The sequence below is a fragment of the Tamandua tetradactyla genome, chromosome 16 (assembly GCF_023851605.1).
Source record: "Tamandua tetradactyla isolate mTamTet1 chromosome 16, mTamTet1.pri, whole genome shotgun sequence".
Taxonomy (NCBI): domain Eukaryota; kingdom Metazoa; phylum Chordata; class Mammalia; order Pilosa; family Myrmecophagidae; genus Tamandua; species Tamandua tetradactyla.
In genome coordinates this window covers 50,555,988-50,572,216 of record NC_135342.1, presented here as the reverse complement: position 1 = coordinate 50,572,216, position 16,229 = coordinate 50,555,988, and the positions used below count along the sequence as shown (strand labels likewise).

The 16,229-nt window shown below is 41.1% G+C and overlaps 1 protein-coding gene across 4 annotated transcripts; it reads right to left on the bottom strand.

Moving 5' to 3' along the window:
• Window positions 1–1,876: 1,876 nt before the first annotated feature.
• HERPUD1 (homocysteine inducible ER protein with ubiquitin like domain 1) lies at window positions 1,877–15,212 on the bottom strand. 4 transcript variants are annotated; one of them, XM_077132504.1, is made up of 8 exons: window positions 14,803–15,212; window positions 12,095–12,172; window positions 11,935–12,006; window positions 10,820–10,950; window positions 5,702–5,824; window positions 4,793–5,143; window positions 3,390–3,492; window positions 1,877–2,626 (listed from the first exon to the last, which is right to left on the bottom strand). In XM_077132504.1, exons 1-8 carry the CDS (start codon window positions 14,971–14,973, stop codon window positions 2,462–2,464), a joined length of 1,194 nt encoding a protein of 397 aa, XP_076988619.1. In that variant the 5' UTR covers window positions 14,974–15,212; the 3' UTR covers window positions 1,877–2,461. The 4 variants fall into 4 exon arrangements, with proteins under 4 accessions (XP_076988619.1, XP_076988618.1, XP_076988620.1 ...); XM_077132503.1 differs by having other exon boundaries at window positions 11,935–12,009; window positions 14,803–15,211; XM_077132505.1 differs by lacking the exon at window positions 14,803–15,212 and adding an exon at window positions 14,649–14,757 and having other exon boundaries at window positions 11,935–12,009.
• Between the last annotated feature and the right edge of the window lie 1,017 nt (window positions 15,213–16,229).

Sequence of the window (16,229 nt, the reverse complement as noted above, 5' to 3'; positions counted from 1 at the left end):
ACAAAATGGAGAGAACACCTCTCACAGTATTAACTTATAAGACAAAGCCTACGCACATTCAAGTTCTCTGAAAATCAAGGGGTCATTACATAAAACCTGAGCTAAGGCCCAGATGACCTTATCGGTCAGGCTGCAGCATTCTCGCACGAGGTGTGCCTTCTCACCTTTCTCTTGGCTATGTAAAGCAGATCTCCACCGTTCATTACCTAAAACATCACTCCTAACCAATTTGCTACTGTATTTTCCAAAATGTTGCACACAGATCAATCCCAGGGGCTTTCACTCCAAGGGAGAAGCTGCAGGGTGTATTCCCCTCTGCAGAAACTTCAGCATGTCATAGGCCCCAGCAGTCACGCAGTGAAACCTAGTAACCTGGCTCAACCTGGTTTCCAAAATTTACTTGACCAGGGAGATCTACAGAACTAGCATTCAAGAATAATATCTTAGAAAATGCAAACTTAAATAGCTTCCAGGACCCAAGTTACAATTTGGGAGTTATTTGTTTGAGCTATTTAATTGCAACTTAATAGTAAGGACCCAACCAGTAACTTCTTAATATTAAGAAAATAGTATATTAATATTATTAAGCACAACAGTAAGTACATTTAGTAACTGAGGTGGGAGCACTTCTGCCATGCCAAGCACTTGTCAGTGGTTTTAGCTTTATTTGTGGCCCGCAGGTTCCCTATTTGCCCGCGTGGGGCCTGGGCCAATCTGAACTCTCATCAACGTCCTCAAACTATTTTGGTCCCGTGGAATCCCGAGTTGAATCGTCATAACCTGAACACAGGAGCCCATCCCTGCCAGCTGCTCGGGGCTTCATAAAGGGCCCTCGCAAATGGTGACGCCCCGTCCTCTAAAGAGCCACAGGCTTTCCTCCTATGATTGCATAAAGGTCTTAAAACGAACTTTAATGATCACTTTCATAAGTCACCCAGACTTAACTGCAAGAATGGAAAGAATCCAGCTTTGTGCAGGAGAGCACCAGTCCCGTGTCTGCAGTATTGCTCTTGCTGTGCCCTTCTCACCATTTCCTCAGACTCTTTCCATTACTTCGGGCCCTGCTTTTCATTCATAAAAGTTTCCAAACACTCCAGTCTTCAGACAATACTTCCTTAAATTTCCTTAAGCCTACACAGATTGTACTGCTCTCTAATAGTTCCTCTCTCTTCTGGAGGCACACTTGTTATTTGAAACTTTTTGCTATTTAACTCCCTATATAATTAACGTACTTGGCTTTTAAAAGCAAAACTTTTTTGTATCTATCCAGCATCTTGCTATGAACCGCTCAGTGAATGTTTATTTGATGTACATGATGTTTCCAGCAATTATTCATTTAAATGATCCCAACCATGACACAAAAAGCTGATTTACTTGGCCAAAATCAATAGATTAGGCCTTTAGCATTCTATCCCAAAACATTATGCATGTAAGAAATACATAGAACTTTACTTTTAAGACAATTAAAATCTCAACATTAATACTTTAAAAAAGGATTAAAAATCACAAAAGTAAGCTCAGCTTACAAAAGCATGACATTTGAGCAGGTGAAATAAAAACGACCACAGAATTGCCAAGGCAGAAGATCCTTAATGCCACTGACTTTAAATTTGGAGACTTCAGCTTGGATGGTTTATTCCATAAGCCAGGCCAGTTCAGTTTAAACCAGAAAATGGGGGCAAACACAAGTGTATTCTTGGTAAATTAAAACCTTCACAGACTCATCTTATCATTATTCTTTGGTACAAATGGCTCTTTTATAAAGATAACTAAGAGTTTCAAATAATCTAAAAATCAGCAACTCAAGTGTTTGCCCATCCAGCTGCCATGGACACAGAGTAAACAGCTGAGATAACAGAAGTCTCTGCCAGCACCATTCATAGTAAAATTTTATTGAACAGAAAACCCAGCAAAGGTTTCACCTCTGCAATGCTCCCCTTGGTTTAAAGTAAAGCACTGTATTTTAAAAAGCAATTATACATAAGTCTTTCCTAGAAAAGTCCTGCTAAAACATGTCTAGCAATTTCATTGATTATATAAAGTAGTACACTTAGTGTAATTTAAACATTCCAACAGGAATCAAATCGTACCAGCAGAACCATTTCTGCATCTATGACATCTATATACAAACACACATGCAGATACACACATCTGGAAAAGTTCCTCAGGCATAAACATGCGACACAAGGCCTTCTACTTACCATGCTTATTAAACTACATACAGTATATATTAAAGCTCTTCAGAATAAAGACATGAGAAGCCTTGGACATTTTTTGTTCAATTTGTATCATGGCTTCACGCCCTACTTTCTGCTTTTGCTTTATCACAAAAACCTACCATCATCCTGTTGGTTCTTTTAATAACTGTGTGTCATTGCCACATCCAGGTGAGGAAATCTAACTGGAATAAGAAGATCCAGTCCATGCCTATCAAAGCCTTTGACAGTCAGAGAGTACACTATCAGTTTGCTATAGCTGGGGGGCCTTCTGGAAGAAGAGAGGCAAAGAAAGTCTTGAAGACGAGCCATGCTGTGCTCATAAACGAAGGGCTGGACCGTTCACCATCTCGTACATCCCTATCTGGAGGGAGGTGGTCGGCATCTTCAGTCTCAGGACCAGCATCTTCCTAGAGTTAATGAAACAAAATGAGAAAACAATTAGGGGTGGGATGGACACAAAATAATGTTATGAAAGGTCAGAGTAAATCCCTGGCTTCTGCCCCATATGAGAAGCAGGCAAGTAGGGCCCTCAGAGGGATGCCCTAGGGTAGATAGGGTTTTTTCACACGCTACCACAGCACAACTGTATTGGGGACATTTTCAGGGCTTTGAGCATTTCTGGCAGCAAGTAACAGAGCAAAGAAAGTAACTTGATCTTCTACTATTATTAGACTGGTGGGTATTCTTCTGATTTTGTCAGTGCTCTGAGGTAAGAAAGCCATGAATGGGACCAGGAACAATTTATATTAGAAAAGAATATCTTTCAGTATCGATGTATTAATCTGTCTTATAAAAATTATATTTCTATGTTACATTTTCTAGGAATTTTATTCTGTAAATGAGACTTGCTTATACTTCTAATCCTTAATTAGAATAACTACCCATTAGCAGTTTCCATGATATAACATATTGTCATGGATCATTTAACGCTTAAAATAGTGGGCTTAAAAAACATTGTTCACATACGCCAAGAGGCAAATTGCCTCATGACAAAGATACCTGATGGGTTTTAGGGCACACTCAATGTAGTTAAAATAGCTACTGCTCTACGAAAATTTGGAAAAAATTCATGGAATATTAACCTAATAAAATGATGAACTAAGAGGCTAGCAGTTGAGAGCCTGGCTATTTTACGTCAAAGTCACCAGGGCTTCAATGGAGGCTCCATACCTGCAAGTTGTTGGGGTCTTGATTTGCAGCTCCATGAGGAGGCACCTCATTCAGGAAGTTCTGAACCGGCCTCTGTCTAAATGGAAACCACCCAACGTGGTGCCTTCAAAGGAAGCACATAAAAGTCCATCTTAGTTATCAACACAGATTTCTCAAGATTTTAAGGGTCCTCTCAATTAAAAAGGTCCCCCCTTTCTTCTCCTCCTGCAGTCATAGCAGCACCCTGATTAGACACTCACAGCAGGGACATCCTGTTGCACTGTTTCTAGATTTTCTCACTGGCCAGTAAGGCTCTTGAAGGTAGGGACTGTTTTATTCATCACCGTATGTCCAACAACATAAATAACACCTGGCACACTATAGGTGCTCAATAAATACTTGCTTATCTGAACTAAACCTTACACTTAAAAACCTGAAAAAAGGGGTGAAACCTCCCTAAAACAAACAAAAATATATATGCACACATACACATAACCCAAGCTGTGATTATATCATATATCATAAAAGATCTAAATTTGGTTGCTAAAATATATGGTTCTAAAGACTATAGAAAAAACTGACAAGAAGTTTTACTTGGAGAATCCAATTAAAACCTTGAAGCAAATATGGCAAAATATTAATTCTGGATTAATTGTTAAGTATTAATTAATAATTAATTCTGGATATATGAGTGTTACATGATTCTCTATTTTTTTAAAAGATTTTTTAAAACTAAAATTAAAACCCATTTTTACTATAAAGGAAAAAAATCTTTTTTTTTCAGTTTCAACTACAGTCAAGAACCCATCAAGATTTCTCAAATTTGGCAGTACTGACATTTGGGGCCAGGTAATTATTATGGGGGTCACCCTGTGCATTGGAGGATGTTTAGTAGCACCCCTGGTCTCTAGTCACCAGATGCCAGTATGATTACACTTCCAGCTGAGACAACCTAAAATGGCTTCTGAAATTGCCAAATATGCCCTTGGGGAGTGGGAGCAGTAGCTGGTTGAGAACCACTACTCCAGGCCAGGGAGAAAACCAAACATCAGGTCTGTAAAGGTTCCATGACCCTTTGGGGCTATGCCAGCAGGTCAGTATAAGACCTTTGTCTTGAAGGTGGCTGTAGCCCCATAAAAACAAACATGTTCTTATTCAAAACAAACAATTTTCAGGTACCTTATCCAGAGGGAAAGAAGAGAATGATCTTCTTTGATCAACACACATTAACATGCTCTTGGCAATACACAACTAAGATGTGAATTCTTTCCATTGGAAGTGCCAAAAGACATACTATTTAAATGCACATTCTCAGATAATGGCTGAGACTGCTCAAAAAAGAACAAAACCTGGACTTGGTTTAAATCATCACATAGTATGATCTGTAGTAAAGGGCAAAAAGGAAAGAGAAATCATCTGCTTACAGGTACATAACAACTGTGGCCCCCATGACCATGAGGAATCTGCTCAGGGAGGAGTAGAAATACAGGATACTGAGAAAAACAGAAAATGTAGCTGCTGAATAGGTCCAATCCAACCAATCTCGATTTATTTCATCATCTTCTTCCACAATAGGGCCGCCCTGTGCATTCATCCGCAAATTTTGATTGGCTCCAGGATTAACAACCACTTGAGGAGGAGCGTTCTGATTGGCTGGCTGGTTTTCAGCAGGAAACTGGTTGTGAATAGGGGCTGGAGCAGGCGCAGAGACCACAGGTATCTCTTGTGTACTTGATGATGGGACAAATGCCCCTGATGCTGCAGTGGCTGCTAAGCTGAAATAAAAGACAGAAACTGCTGGGAGCAAAGCAGTGAAGACAGCGACTTTCATAATCTTATTTATGTAGGGGTCTTTTACTGTTAGATAAAAGTGTGTTTTAGTATGCAAACATTACTCTTGGTTTTTCTTTAAGTTAGTGAAGAACTGCTAACAGTCATATCTATAAATGCCTCTTTTGCCCCTGAGATAAGTCACTTAATAAATTTCACCTGAAATCAAACACCAAAGTCACTATAAAAGTATGGTTCAGCAGTAAATTAAAATTTTCAGAAAACCTTAAAGATATCAACAAATTGAAAGAATAAGTAACATATTCTAAATAAAGTTATCAGACTATGTGTCAAACTCAACCACCCTTTGCATCAATACACAAAAGAGGTATTAGTTATCACTTATACTCATCCTACCCACAGAACTGGATTGAGCAGGGGCTCTGTAGAAACTAAGGAAAATACACTCAACCCTCCATCTGAAACTTCACAGGTAACATGGATGGGATTTCTCTCAACTCCGGGGAGCCCTGACCACCCCCACAGGGCGGGGAAGGACTCACTACTGCATGTAGTACTGTCTCGCATATATCTGCTGGAACCAGGAGAGCTGCAGCCACCCATAGGTTGTATAGCCCGAGAAATCAGGCCCCAGGCCTTGGAACTGCTGCTGGGCAATTTCAGGTCTATGCAAAGATTAAAAAAAAAAAGAAGCAAACATTTGGAGTTAATTTAGTATGAATCAATGAAAATTAAGTTTAAATTACAACCAGAAATTCAAATCAGAGACACAGAAGAAATTTTAAAGGGCCCACTATTAAAATGGAAGGATGGACTTTATGGCAGCTACCTGGAAGATTACTGTATGATGCTCCTGGATAATGTAAGCATAGAAAATGCTGACTGACAAAGCCCTTCTACCATTGTGCAGGGAAAACAAGAGCCTCCTTGCCCAGCACTGGGTTTTCATCATGTCATTAACAGGGAACTGCTGCTTGTTTTGTGCTTATATAAACAAACTGGACCTTTTCCAGTTAAGTGTTGCCTATCCCCATTTTTTTCCTTGCTGAGTGTCACTGTAGGTCCAAATCCACTGCTCATCCTTTAGAGAGCAACTCAAAAGCCATATTTCTCCCAAAGCCTTTCCTGAAGGAAATTTCTCTCCACCAACATCTGCTTCAGCCCTGGCCTTAGATATGAATCTGTTCTTGGGGCAGAGTTACGTGTGTATGTGCGCGTGTGGGGGGGGGGGCGGGGGGGGCATCACTTGTGCTGCTTACTGACCAATTGGTGCCTTCCCAGGCTAGGCACCTTCATATCCACCCTCTCACTCGATTCCCAACAATCTGTGGGCAGAGGGCTCTTACCCTACTTTACAGAGAAGGCGCCCGAGTACAGTTCAGGAAAGAGGAAGGATTTACACAAGGTCAAGGAGCTAGTAAATAGAGAGCTGGACACCAACTCACAATTCTTCTGTCATTTTATAGCCTTAAACTGCTGTTAGAGACAGAGCATGTAGGAGTCATCTTTGCTTCTTACACAGAGAACTGCTTTGACAGCACTTCATGAAATTGAAATTATAATAGAACTGTGGGAGGTCAGTAGTTGTTTATGTGGTCATCCCTGCAGGTCAGCGTACATCCTTAAGCAAAGTTATATGTACTGGCTGCTTAACAAGAGCTGTTGAAAGAAATCAACTAGTTTCAGTATGGTGAAATTCATGCTGCCAGATCTGAGCCTCAGTTCTCAAGCTGGGCAGCCAGAATAAGGCCGTTAGTTTTAAGTTTTTCTATCCAATAATGTACCCAGTAATCCAATGCTGACAGTCTTTTAACCAACTTCCATACTTAGAGTATGCCTAAAATAGCACTGTTGGTATGATGTTTTTGATCATTTAAAAAAAACTACACTGCATGGAAATTGGATGATAACAAAGAATTTTTCTTAATTTTATTAAATCTAATGATGATGGTATTGTACATATGTGAACTAAAAATTTTTTTCATAGCTGTATAGCCTAAAACATGTAGGGCTGAAATGACATAATGCCTGGGAGTTACTTTTAAATACTTCAGGAAAAAAGAAGGAAGGAGGGAATGAAGATGAAATAATCTAAATCATTATTTAAAATTTCCATTAAGGAAAAAAAAACCTCATTGTTCCTCAAACAGCTATCAAAAATCAAACACAAAAACTACTAGGAAAGGGGGGCAGGAGAACTGGGACAGATGCAGCAGTGTAAATTCATATTTATAAATTACTTTTTCCCAAGGGAACTTTCATAATACACTGTTTCCAAGAGCTATAAAACCCAAACATCAGAGTGTTTAATCACTTGACCTTCTACTCTAAAGAAAAGCTCTAAGTGCGCTAAGAAATGGCCTTTTTATTTTTCTAGTATCAACCGAGGCCTTGGAGAACACTTGTTAAATAGTCTCTTCACTTTTTGTTACCTATTGTTAGGATAAACAAAGCGCAGAGCCACTTAGCAAAATAGCTGCCTGATGTTTATCACTGTTTTTTTTTTCCTGCAGCAGCACTAATTTCCTATCATGAGGGCAATCAAGAAGTCAGCACATCTATTTTCTCCATTACATTTTCCTCTAATGGCCTAAAAGGGAGGTTTTTCATGCATTTCATTATTGAAACAGAATCTGTAAAATACCATGAACTGAAACATGTTAGTACTATCTGTTCTTTCATCCAACTAAACAGCAAACCTTCAACACTACATAAATTGGTCTAATACTTGTTTCTTCATATCTTTGGCAATGTTTCCCAGATTCTATCAACAGAATGTGCCAACATCGACTGCATTTTCATTTGTCATCTTATCAGTTTCTGTGTACTATTTCAACTAATTTGTTTTACTGTAACTGGAAGAACATATTTCTCCAAGAGTTGGGATTTTTCTATCAAACAAGAGACCTAAAAAGAGGCCTGTAAACATTTATCATCATATTTACAGAAATGTTTAAAAGTACTGGATTCAGTATAGCATGCTTTAAACATCAATGTTCTTAGAGTTTAGATAATTGTTTAAAAATCAGCTCACTGAGGTATAATTTGCATACAGTAAAATTTACCCTTCAGAGGTGTTCAGTTCTATAAACTTAGCAAACGTGTGGATTTATGAAACCAACACAATAAAAATATAGGACACATCTATCATCCTAAAATATTCCCTGTGCCTCTTTGTAGCCGATCCCTTCATCTACACCCAACTTCAGAGAAACACTGCCCTTATTTCTGTTGTTATAGCTTTGCCTTTTCCAGAATGTCATAAAAATGGAATCATAAAGTATATAAGCTTTTGAGTCTGGCTCTTTTTATCTAAAATAAAGCTTTTGAGAAGATAAAAAAAAAAAGAAGTCAGTACAATGTAAAGCACACCCACACAGTGGGCAAAAGGCCTAGATTTTTCATACACATCTCCCACTTTTTGTCTATTCTTAAAAGGTGGCGTATACCATAAGTACACGGAACCTTGAATAGGGCATGAGATTTTGTTGGTTTGTCCAGGTTAGTGTAATGCCCCAGCAAATTCTAGAGTGATTTGAATTCTGGAGTGATTTGAACGGTGAATAAAGAAGTATTTGCAAAGTCCTCTTGGGGAAACGGGGAGAAATGAGGAAAAATTCAACTTCCCCATTTGGAAAATTCCTGATATTCTCTCAAGCAGTGAGAACAATCAAATCAATAGGCTGAGCCCTCAATCTTGGGATGTTCACCTATGAAACTCATCCCTGCAAAGGCTAAGCTAAGTCTACCTAAAATTAGGCCTATGACTCTGTGGGATCAACAATTACATTCTGACTAAAAGGGGAAAAAGAAGTATAACTAATAAAGTATCAGTAGCAGAGAGAGTTCAAATAGAATCGAGAGGCTACTCTGGAGGTAGCTCTTACGCAAGCTTCAGGTAGACCTTGCCAACTATCATAACCTGTCAACCCCCAACCAAAACCATTCCAGCCAATCCTAAAGAACATCTAGGACAATATATAAGATTCCACAAGGGTTCCAGGCACTAGAGTAACTTTCCAGAAACCTACAACCTCCAGATGAGTCCCTGGTCCAGATAAGCCCTGAAACCTAGCCCAACCTCTCCAGAACATCAGATAGTTCCATCTCTCTACCCCATATTAGTGACAGACACTTCCAATATTAAAAATTTAGATTTGCCATAGCCCAAACACCCCTAAAGAGAGGTATGGAAAGATCAAAGGTGATACTGGAATTATACATAGAAGACAGGACTTAACAAATGAATATGAATGCTGAATCATTAAGCTGGTATCTTTTTTAGTCTACAGTATTTTAGAGCAGCTAAAAAGAAGTAAAAGCCTAAAATTGTGAAATTGCAACCCATGGCAAAGTCTGAAATATGTTCCACAACTAATTGTGGTGCTGTGCTTTGAAATTTATAGTTTTTTTGTATGTATGTTATTTTTCACAAAAAAAGAAGGAAAAAAAGTAGATTTAGCAATGATAAAAAAGTATTTAAGCCCTCTAGTCTCCTATATTCTGGAACAGCTAGAAGGAGAAATCTGAGAGGATCGTATGGGAGCTCATGACAAACTCTGGGATCTGTCTTGTAACCACTTGTTGAAGAGCACTTTGAAAACCTGCTTTTTTAATTTCTTTGCTTTATATATATAATATACAATTAAAAAAAGTTAAAAAAAAAAAGGTAAACAAGTAATAACAACACCACAATTAGGCCTAAGAGTCCCCTCCAGATAACCTTTTTTATTGCTCAGATGTGGCCTCTCTCTCTCCAAGCTCACTGCCCTCACAGGCAAACTCACTGCCCTCCCCCCTTTACATGGGACATGACTCCCAGAGGTGTGAACCTCCCTGGCAACGTGGGACAGAAATCCTGGGATGAGCTGGGACTCTGCATCAAGGGATTGAGAAAACCTTGTCCACCAAAAGTGGAAAGAAAGAAATGAGACAAAATAAAGTGTCAGTGGCTGGGAGATTTCAGACAGAGTTGAGAGGTTATCCTGGAGGTTATTCTTACGCATTATACAGATATCCCCTTTTCAGTTTATGGTGTATTAGAGTGGCTTGAGGGAAGTATCTGAAACTGCAGAGCTGTGTTCCAGTAGCCATGTTTCTTAAAGATGATTGTATAATGATATAGCTTTTGCAATGTGACTGTGTGATTGTGAAAACCTTGTGTTTGATGCTCCTTTTATCTATGCTGTGAACAATGAGTAAAAAATATGTATAAAAAATAAATAATGGGAGAATAAAGGTATAAATAAATTGAGTAGATTTAAACACTAGTGGTCAATGAGAGGGAGGAGAAAGGGGTTTGGCATGTATGAGTTTTTTCTTTTTTATTTCTTTTGCTGGAGAGATGTAAATATTCAAAAAAACGATCATGATGATGAATATACAACTATGTCATGATATTGTGAGCCATTGATTGTACACCGTGTATAGAATATTTATATGTCAAGAATGTATGTTTATTTGTTGTGCACAATAAAAATATTTTTTTTAAAGTTGGTGTATAAAAAGTTACTTTAAGAGATTTTTAAAGCCCTTTAAGTAGCAAAATGCATGTTTTAAAGTTCCGTGGCTATATGTGTGTGAACACACCTTATTCTTAAATTGATGCAAATGATGCACATTCATGTTGTATAAACCTAGTTCCTTGTTGTTTCACTCACCTAGAGATGTTCTCCCACCCAGAGGGAGAAAGATTGTGAAGAACCTCTCTCTGCCTTAAACCATCACTTGAGGAATCCCCAGGATACTGTCCCTGATTAAGACCAGTGGGCTGTTCCGTGGATTCGGCAACCTAAATAAGTACAGCATGAATGTCAGAACAAAGGGTCTGATGCAACTGTCTGAAATCAAGCTAAAAGGATTATTTTGCTACAAATGGCTTGTGTTCCCCTTTCTCAACTTCCAAACTTCACATCAGATAGATGCAATATTATGTAATAAAATTCTGAAATCTATCCAACACATTTTTTTGATATACGGACCCTAGAAAATCCATATTTTGTCCTAGAATATCTATGCTATACTTTCATTAAAATTTTTCAATGACATTATCGTTGGTGAGAATGCTTCCTGATAAAGTTCTATATACCTTATAGGTGTTAAATTTACTAATGCAAGAAATCATATTTCACCAACAAGATTTACAAAGACAATCCAGGCAGCAACCTAAAGAAAGGGAATTTCCTATGCTATGTTCAGATATTTCAGGAAATATAGCTATAATGCAAATTTAGAGTATATTACCACATTAAAATACTAACACACTATGCTCAAATAAGCATTGTGAAATGAGAAATAAATTATTTTGACTGTCTAGATAAATAAATTTTTAGACATCACTGATAAAGATTGTGCCCTTTTGCTACCCAACTAAACAATCATAATAAAAATGTCCAAAGGAAATATATTCACTTTTTTGTCCTTTATAAAAATTAACAGTTCCTTGGAACCTTGTTACGTGTTCAGTTCAATATAAACCCTTTCTGCAGTGCCTTCAGTAATCGGGATAGAGTAAATTTATGCACACCTACAGTATGCTTTAAAACTCTACTTTTCTACAAGGCTAATGGAATAATTTATTCCCATCACAGCCAAAATCTCACTTGTATTGATAACACAGTTCCTAATTCCTGATATTCACTGGAGAAGAAACAAAATATTAATTGGCTAAAAAAAAAGCCATAAAATCTCCCTTCAGGGTTTTACCCAACTCTCTGTACTTCTCCCTTGACAATCGGCATGACACAGCTTGTTCTGACCATGAGAAAGCACGTACCTGTGCACTGGCTTCAGGCGTTTTTGAAGGACTCCTCACACTGCACACCAAATGCAAAACATGTCGTTTTTCCTGCTGAAAGTATTAAGGAGTTATTTTAGGACCTGAATTTAACCTGGTGAGTGCTTAACATTCAAAAGTTAATTTTTAAGTGATGTACCTTTGGAAGCATGTCCCTGAGACACTGGTGATCCAACAACAGCTTCCCAGAATAAATTAACCTCTGGTCCTCTGGACGCTTAGTATGGAAAAGGAAGAATAACACAGATCAGTATTTAGTCCTACAAGTTCCCAAACACAGAAGAAACTGTTTATACAACGAATTTGAGCATGTGTGTTTTCTCCACCATCATGGAAAACCAAGTTTTCAAAGGCCCCATATACAAAACTTTTTATTTAGAAAGTGCTCAACTTTAAACTGACCTCTAGAATGCAAAGAAATTTAGGATAGCAACTTACTTCAGTGTCCAAAACCTATGGCCACCTACTTGCCTTTCTGATCCCAGGGAAACTGCTTTCTGCCACTGACAATACAAAATGTATTTATTTGGGGTTCCTACAGTAACTAGCTTCAAAACCTGGCTTGTCTCAGAGAAACTCATTCCCAAACTAGTTCTTCACCAAAACCACTTAGAACTGCTCCCAAAATAATGAAGCAATTCTAAACTTAAGCCCTCAAAGAGGCTTTTATGTACAAACAAATGCAGTTTACAGTGAAGAGTTCACCCCACAACCCTGTAAGATTTAGTAGCCCTGTTTTAATGGTGGAACTCTGAGATACTGACTTGTCCAAAGTCATCTGCTGCTAAAGCATCAAGGTTCCAAGCACTCTTCTCAACCATTTAACGCCCAATGGTTTTAAACCATAGGGATTTCACAAAACTTTTACACAAATTTCCCTCTTAAAATCTACTTTTTAATCTATTTTAAACTCCTTTTAAAACTGTACTTAAGAATAATGACCCCCAATGATATGCATCAAAGCCAGTACACTAAAGATAAATAACTTGTCAACTACTCTTGTCAGAACAAACGATTATGCAAAACCTGGAATAAAACTGTTCCTTCCAAGTAGCCTGAGATTACAAAAGCTGTTTAAACAATAAAAACTGCATCTACTTATCTGCATAAATTAGGATTTTTTGACATCATGCAACTAAAACAAATTACGGACATATATAGAATCTGTGTTCATCATTGTTCTTACTTGAAAGGTAAATGAATTGGTAAAATACTATTATATGAGGGGATCCACCACTAGAAAAGGTTTGAAAACCACAACCCATTCCCAGCAACTGCCTATGGATTTGAATTGCTTTCCCTTTTACAGGCCTGAATTGATGTTCTATGTCTTTACCCAAAAGGCTGATCTGAAAAAAAGTTGAGTATCTTAAGCAAATAGTTTTTATAAAGTAAGGCTTCTCACATTAAACCATTTTATGCTACAGAAAACAAAACAAGGCTGCATTGGTGCCATTATAACTTTAAACATACTGAGAGATCGTTTATTTATAACTTTGGGTCTTTAGACTCAACAAAATATGTGTTTCCCACTCACGGAAGCCCTCAAGGAAAACTCGCTTCCAAAACACTGCTTTTTACCAAATGATGCAACAAATCATATACGCCTGCTACGCCACTCCGTGTCCCGCCTAGCCATTCTCAAGGTAAAACAACCTTGTTTTTGCAAAAAAGTCCAAGGTGAATCCTAAAGGACACTGGAATGGAAGTTTATTAAATAAATAAGCAAATCTCAAAATAACAATTCAGAAGGAAAATTCACTTCTGCGTTCTTGACAATATCGAACAAAAACACGCTGGCACACGAAGCTACCACTCATTGCAACTCTTCACCTTAAGAGTGAACAATTTGACCATCTCTTCCTGCCCTTATGCCCTCTCCTGTTTGATCGAGAATTACAAATGTGGGCAGTAAAGAACAATGCTGACACTTACATAATATCAGGGCATTAAGTAAACATGGAAAGGTTCAAGTCAAGGCCTTCAGCCTGGAGGAGAGGGCGGGCAGGCAGGCGTCACTAAGGCTGATACTGACAGATGTGTTAACCAAAACAAAAGCAAGGATGACTGTAAATTGAGGGACCAAAGTCTTAAAACCCAGACTCAAGGGGACTCCCTTTGCCTGTTCCCCAGAGAAATCACTCTTCACTGGAAAGCGCACGGGGCTGGCCGGTGGGATTGAGCAAACACTGTGGGGTCCGGCCGCCAGGGAGGGGCCGACGCCGGAAGGTGGAGGAGGGCAGGAGCCACGTCCTCCTTCTGGGTGTGGGACCTTAAGTCCGCTGTGCCTGCGTGCACACCAGGTTTCTGCTGCCCCTGGCACCGGGCTGGCACCTGCGCTCTCCTCCCAGCACTAAAGGCTACTCTTAGAAAGATCCTTTCACAGTACTTATTTTTTTCTTATTTCTACCCACTGGACGCAACCCTAATTAGGAACGAACCCATAGCCACTCTGTCGTTTTGGCGAAACTGTGGACTGGAAGGTGAAATGACTCACCCAAGGTCAAACTGCTTGGCTAAGGGTAGAACCCAGAGTTGGGGTGACAAGGAAGGGTCTAAGGAGGTGGGGCAGGCCTGCGACAGCCTCTGGGGGGTTGGGAGAACGGGGAGGCGAGGTGACAAGGGACGGTAGCCCGTCGGGAAGGCCTGGAAGAAGAGGCGACAGGCATTGGGCAAAGAGGGAGGGCGCCTACCGGGCAAGTCACAGCCTTGGGGGGAAGTGACCGGGAGAGAACCAACCGTCGCGGGGACTGTCGGCGATGGGGGAGGCTATCGGAAAAGGAGAGGCGGACGTGCCCTGGGAGGATGACAGCCGGGGGTGAGTCGCGAGTCAGGGGTCGCTCTCACCGGGCGCTCGGGGTAGACGCGGCTCAGGTGGGCCTTGAGGTGGCCAACGCTCCAACGACGGTCGCCGTTCAGCTCCAGGTCGCGGTGGCGCTGGTTGGGGCTCTTCACCAGGAGGGTGACGGGCTCCGGCTCGGGCTCCGGCTGGGGCTGGGGCTCGGGCTCGGGCTCCATGTCAGCTGCGCTGTGGGCTCCGCTGCGCTCGGAGATGCCAAGTAGGCGGCGCCACAGCCGCTCACAACCACCGCAACGGCGGCTGACGTCTCTGGGGCGCGCGCCCCCAACCTGGGGCGCCTTTTATAGGGACCCCGCGTCCGGGCTCCGCGGATCGAACCCTCTGTGGCTGCCGCCCATTGGCTGAGGCGGAGGCCACTGACCTAACGTGGCCCAATCGGCGCCCGGATGCGGGCGGCAAAGGGGCGGGCTGAGCACGTGGGCGCGGGCTGATGCAACCCGCCGCGGTTGCGTCACCCCGAGCGGCGGCCGCGGCCCGGCCTCCCGGGTTCGGCGGCCATGTTTGGGTGCGCTGGGCCCCGGGCGGAAAGAGACTGGCGTTCTTCCTAGTTCTGGTTGCCTGAAGCGCTTTGGAGAGGGCCCTCTCGGCCGACCAGGGCCTCGCAGTCTCTGCAAATTGTTTCCTCACAAAGCAACACCCCCGCCCTTTTCTGACCCAAAGCGCCAAGGCCCACTTCCCCCTTTCCCTTTGGTGGCCATGGGACGTGAGGCCGTACATCGCGGGCTACAGGGAGAAGGTTGAAACCCCCTTACCCAGGTCTCACCTCAGAATGACCAGGAGAATCCCACCCACGAGCCCATCCGGAAAGTGCCCAGATGCACGTTAGAAGGGCAAGGAAGAAATGGTCGATTTAGTGATCTGGGCTTGTAAGACGTAAAGGAAACCCCCAAGCCGCCGCTGCCCAAGTATCTATGGCCTCTTGGCCTTGAACGTTAACACCCGCGAATGTGGGACATCATACTTATTATGAATGGAAAGCAGGCTGCGGGCTAGCTTACCCCGGAGACACTCGAAATGGACATCACTTTATGGGAAGCTCACACATGTCTTCTTTGAAGTGGGACTGAGGCAACGAAGGCAGATCCTCAGTTTCCCAAAATGGGACCTCAAAGGCTCCTCTTGCAGGCACTTCCTGCCTTCCTCCGTGGGAAAAAGTCTTGAAAAACAAAACTGACGTTGAGCTCCCCACATCTTTGTTTCATCCTCGTCTAGGATATGTTTTTCCAGGTTCTGCAGGTGGAGCTGAAGATGCAGAAGGGAGAAGGAGCTTGGTCTGGTCGGGTGACCTCAACATAATACAGAAGTTAGGGTGGTGTCTTTCTCAGCTTATCTCTGTATTAAGAAGGGGTTGGCAGTGGGGCTTTGAGATAAATTGTCCCCGTGTTCTGCTTTCTTGTCTGCTCAAAGGAGCTGT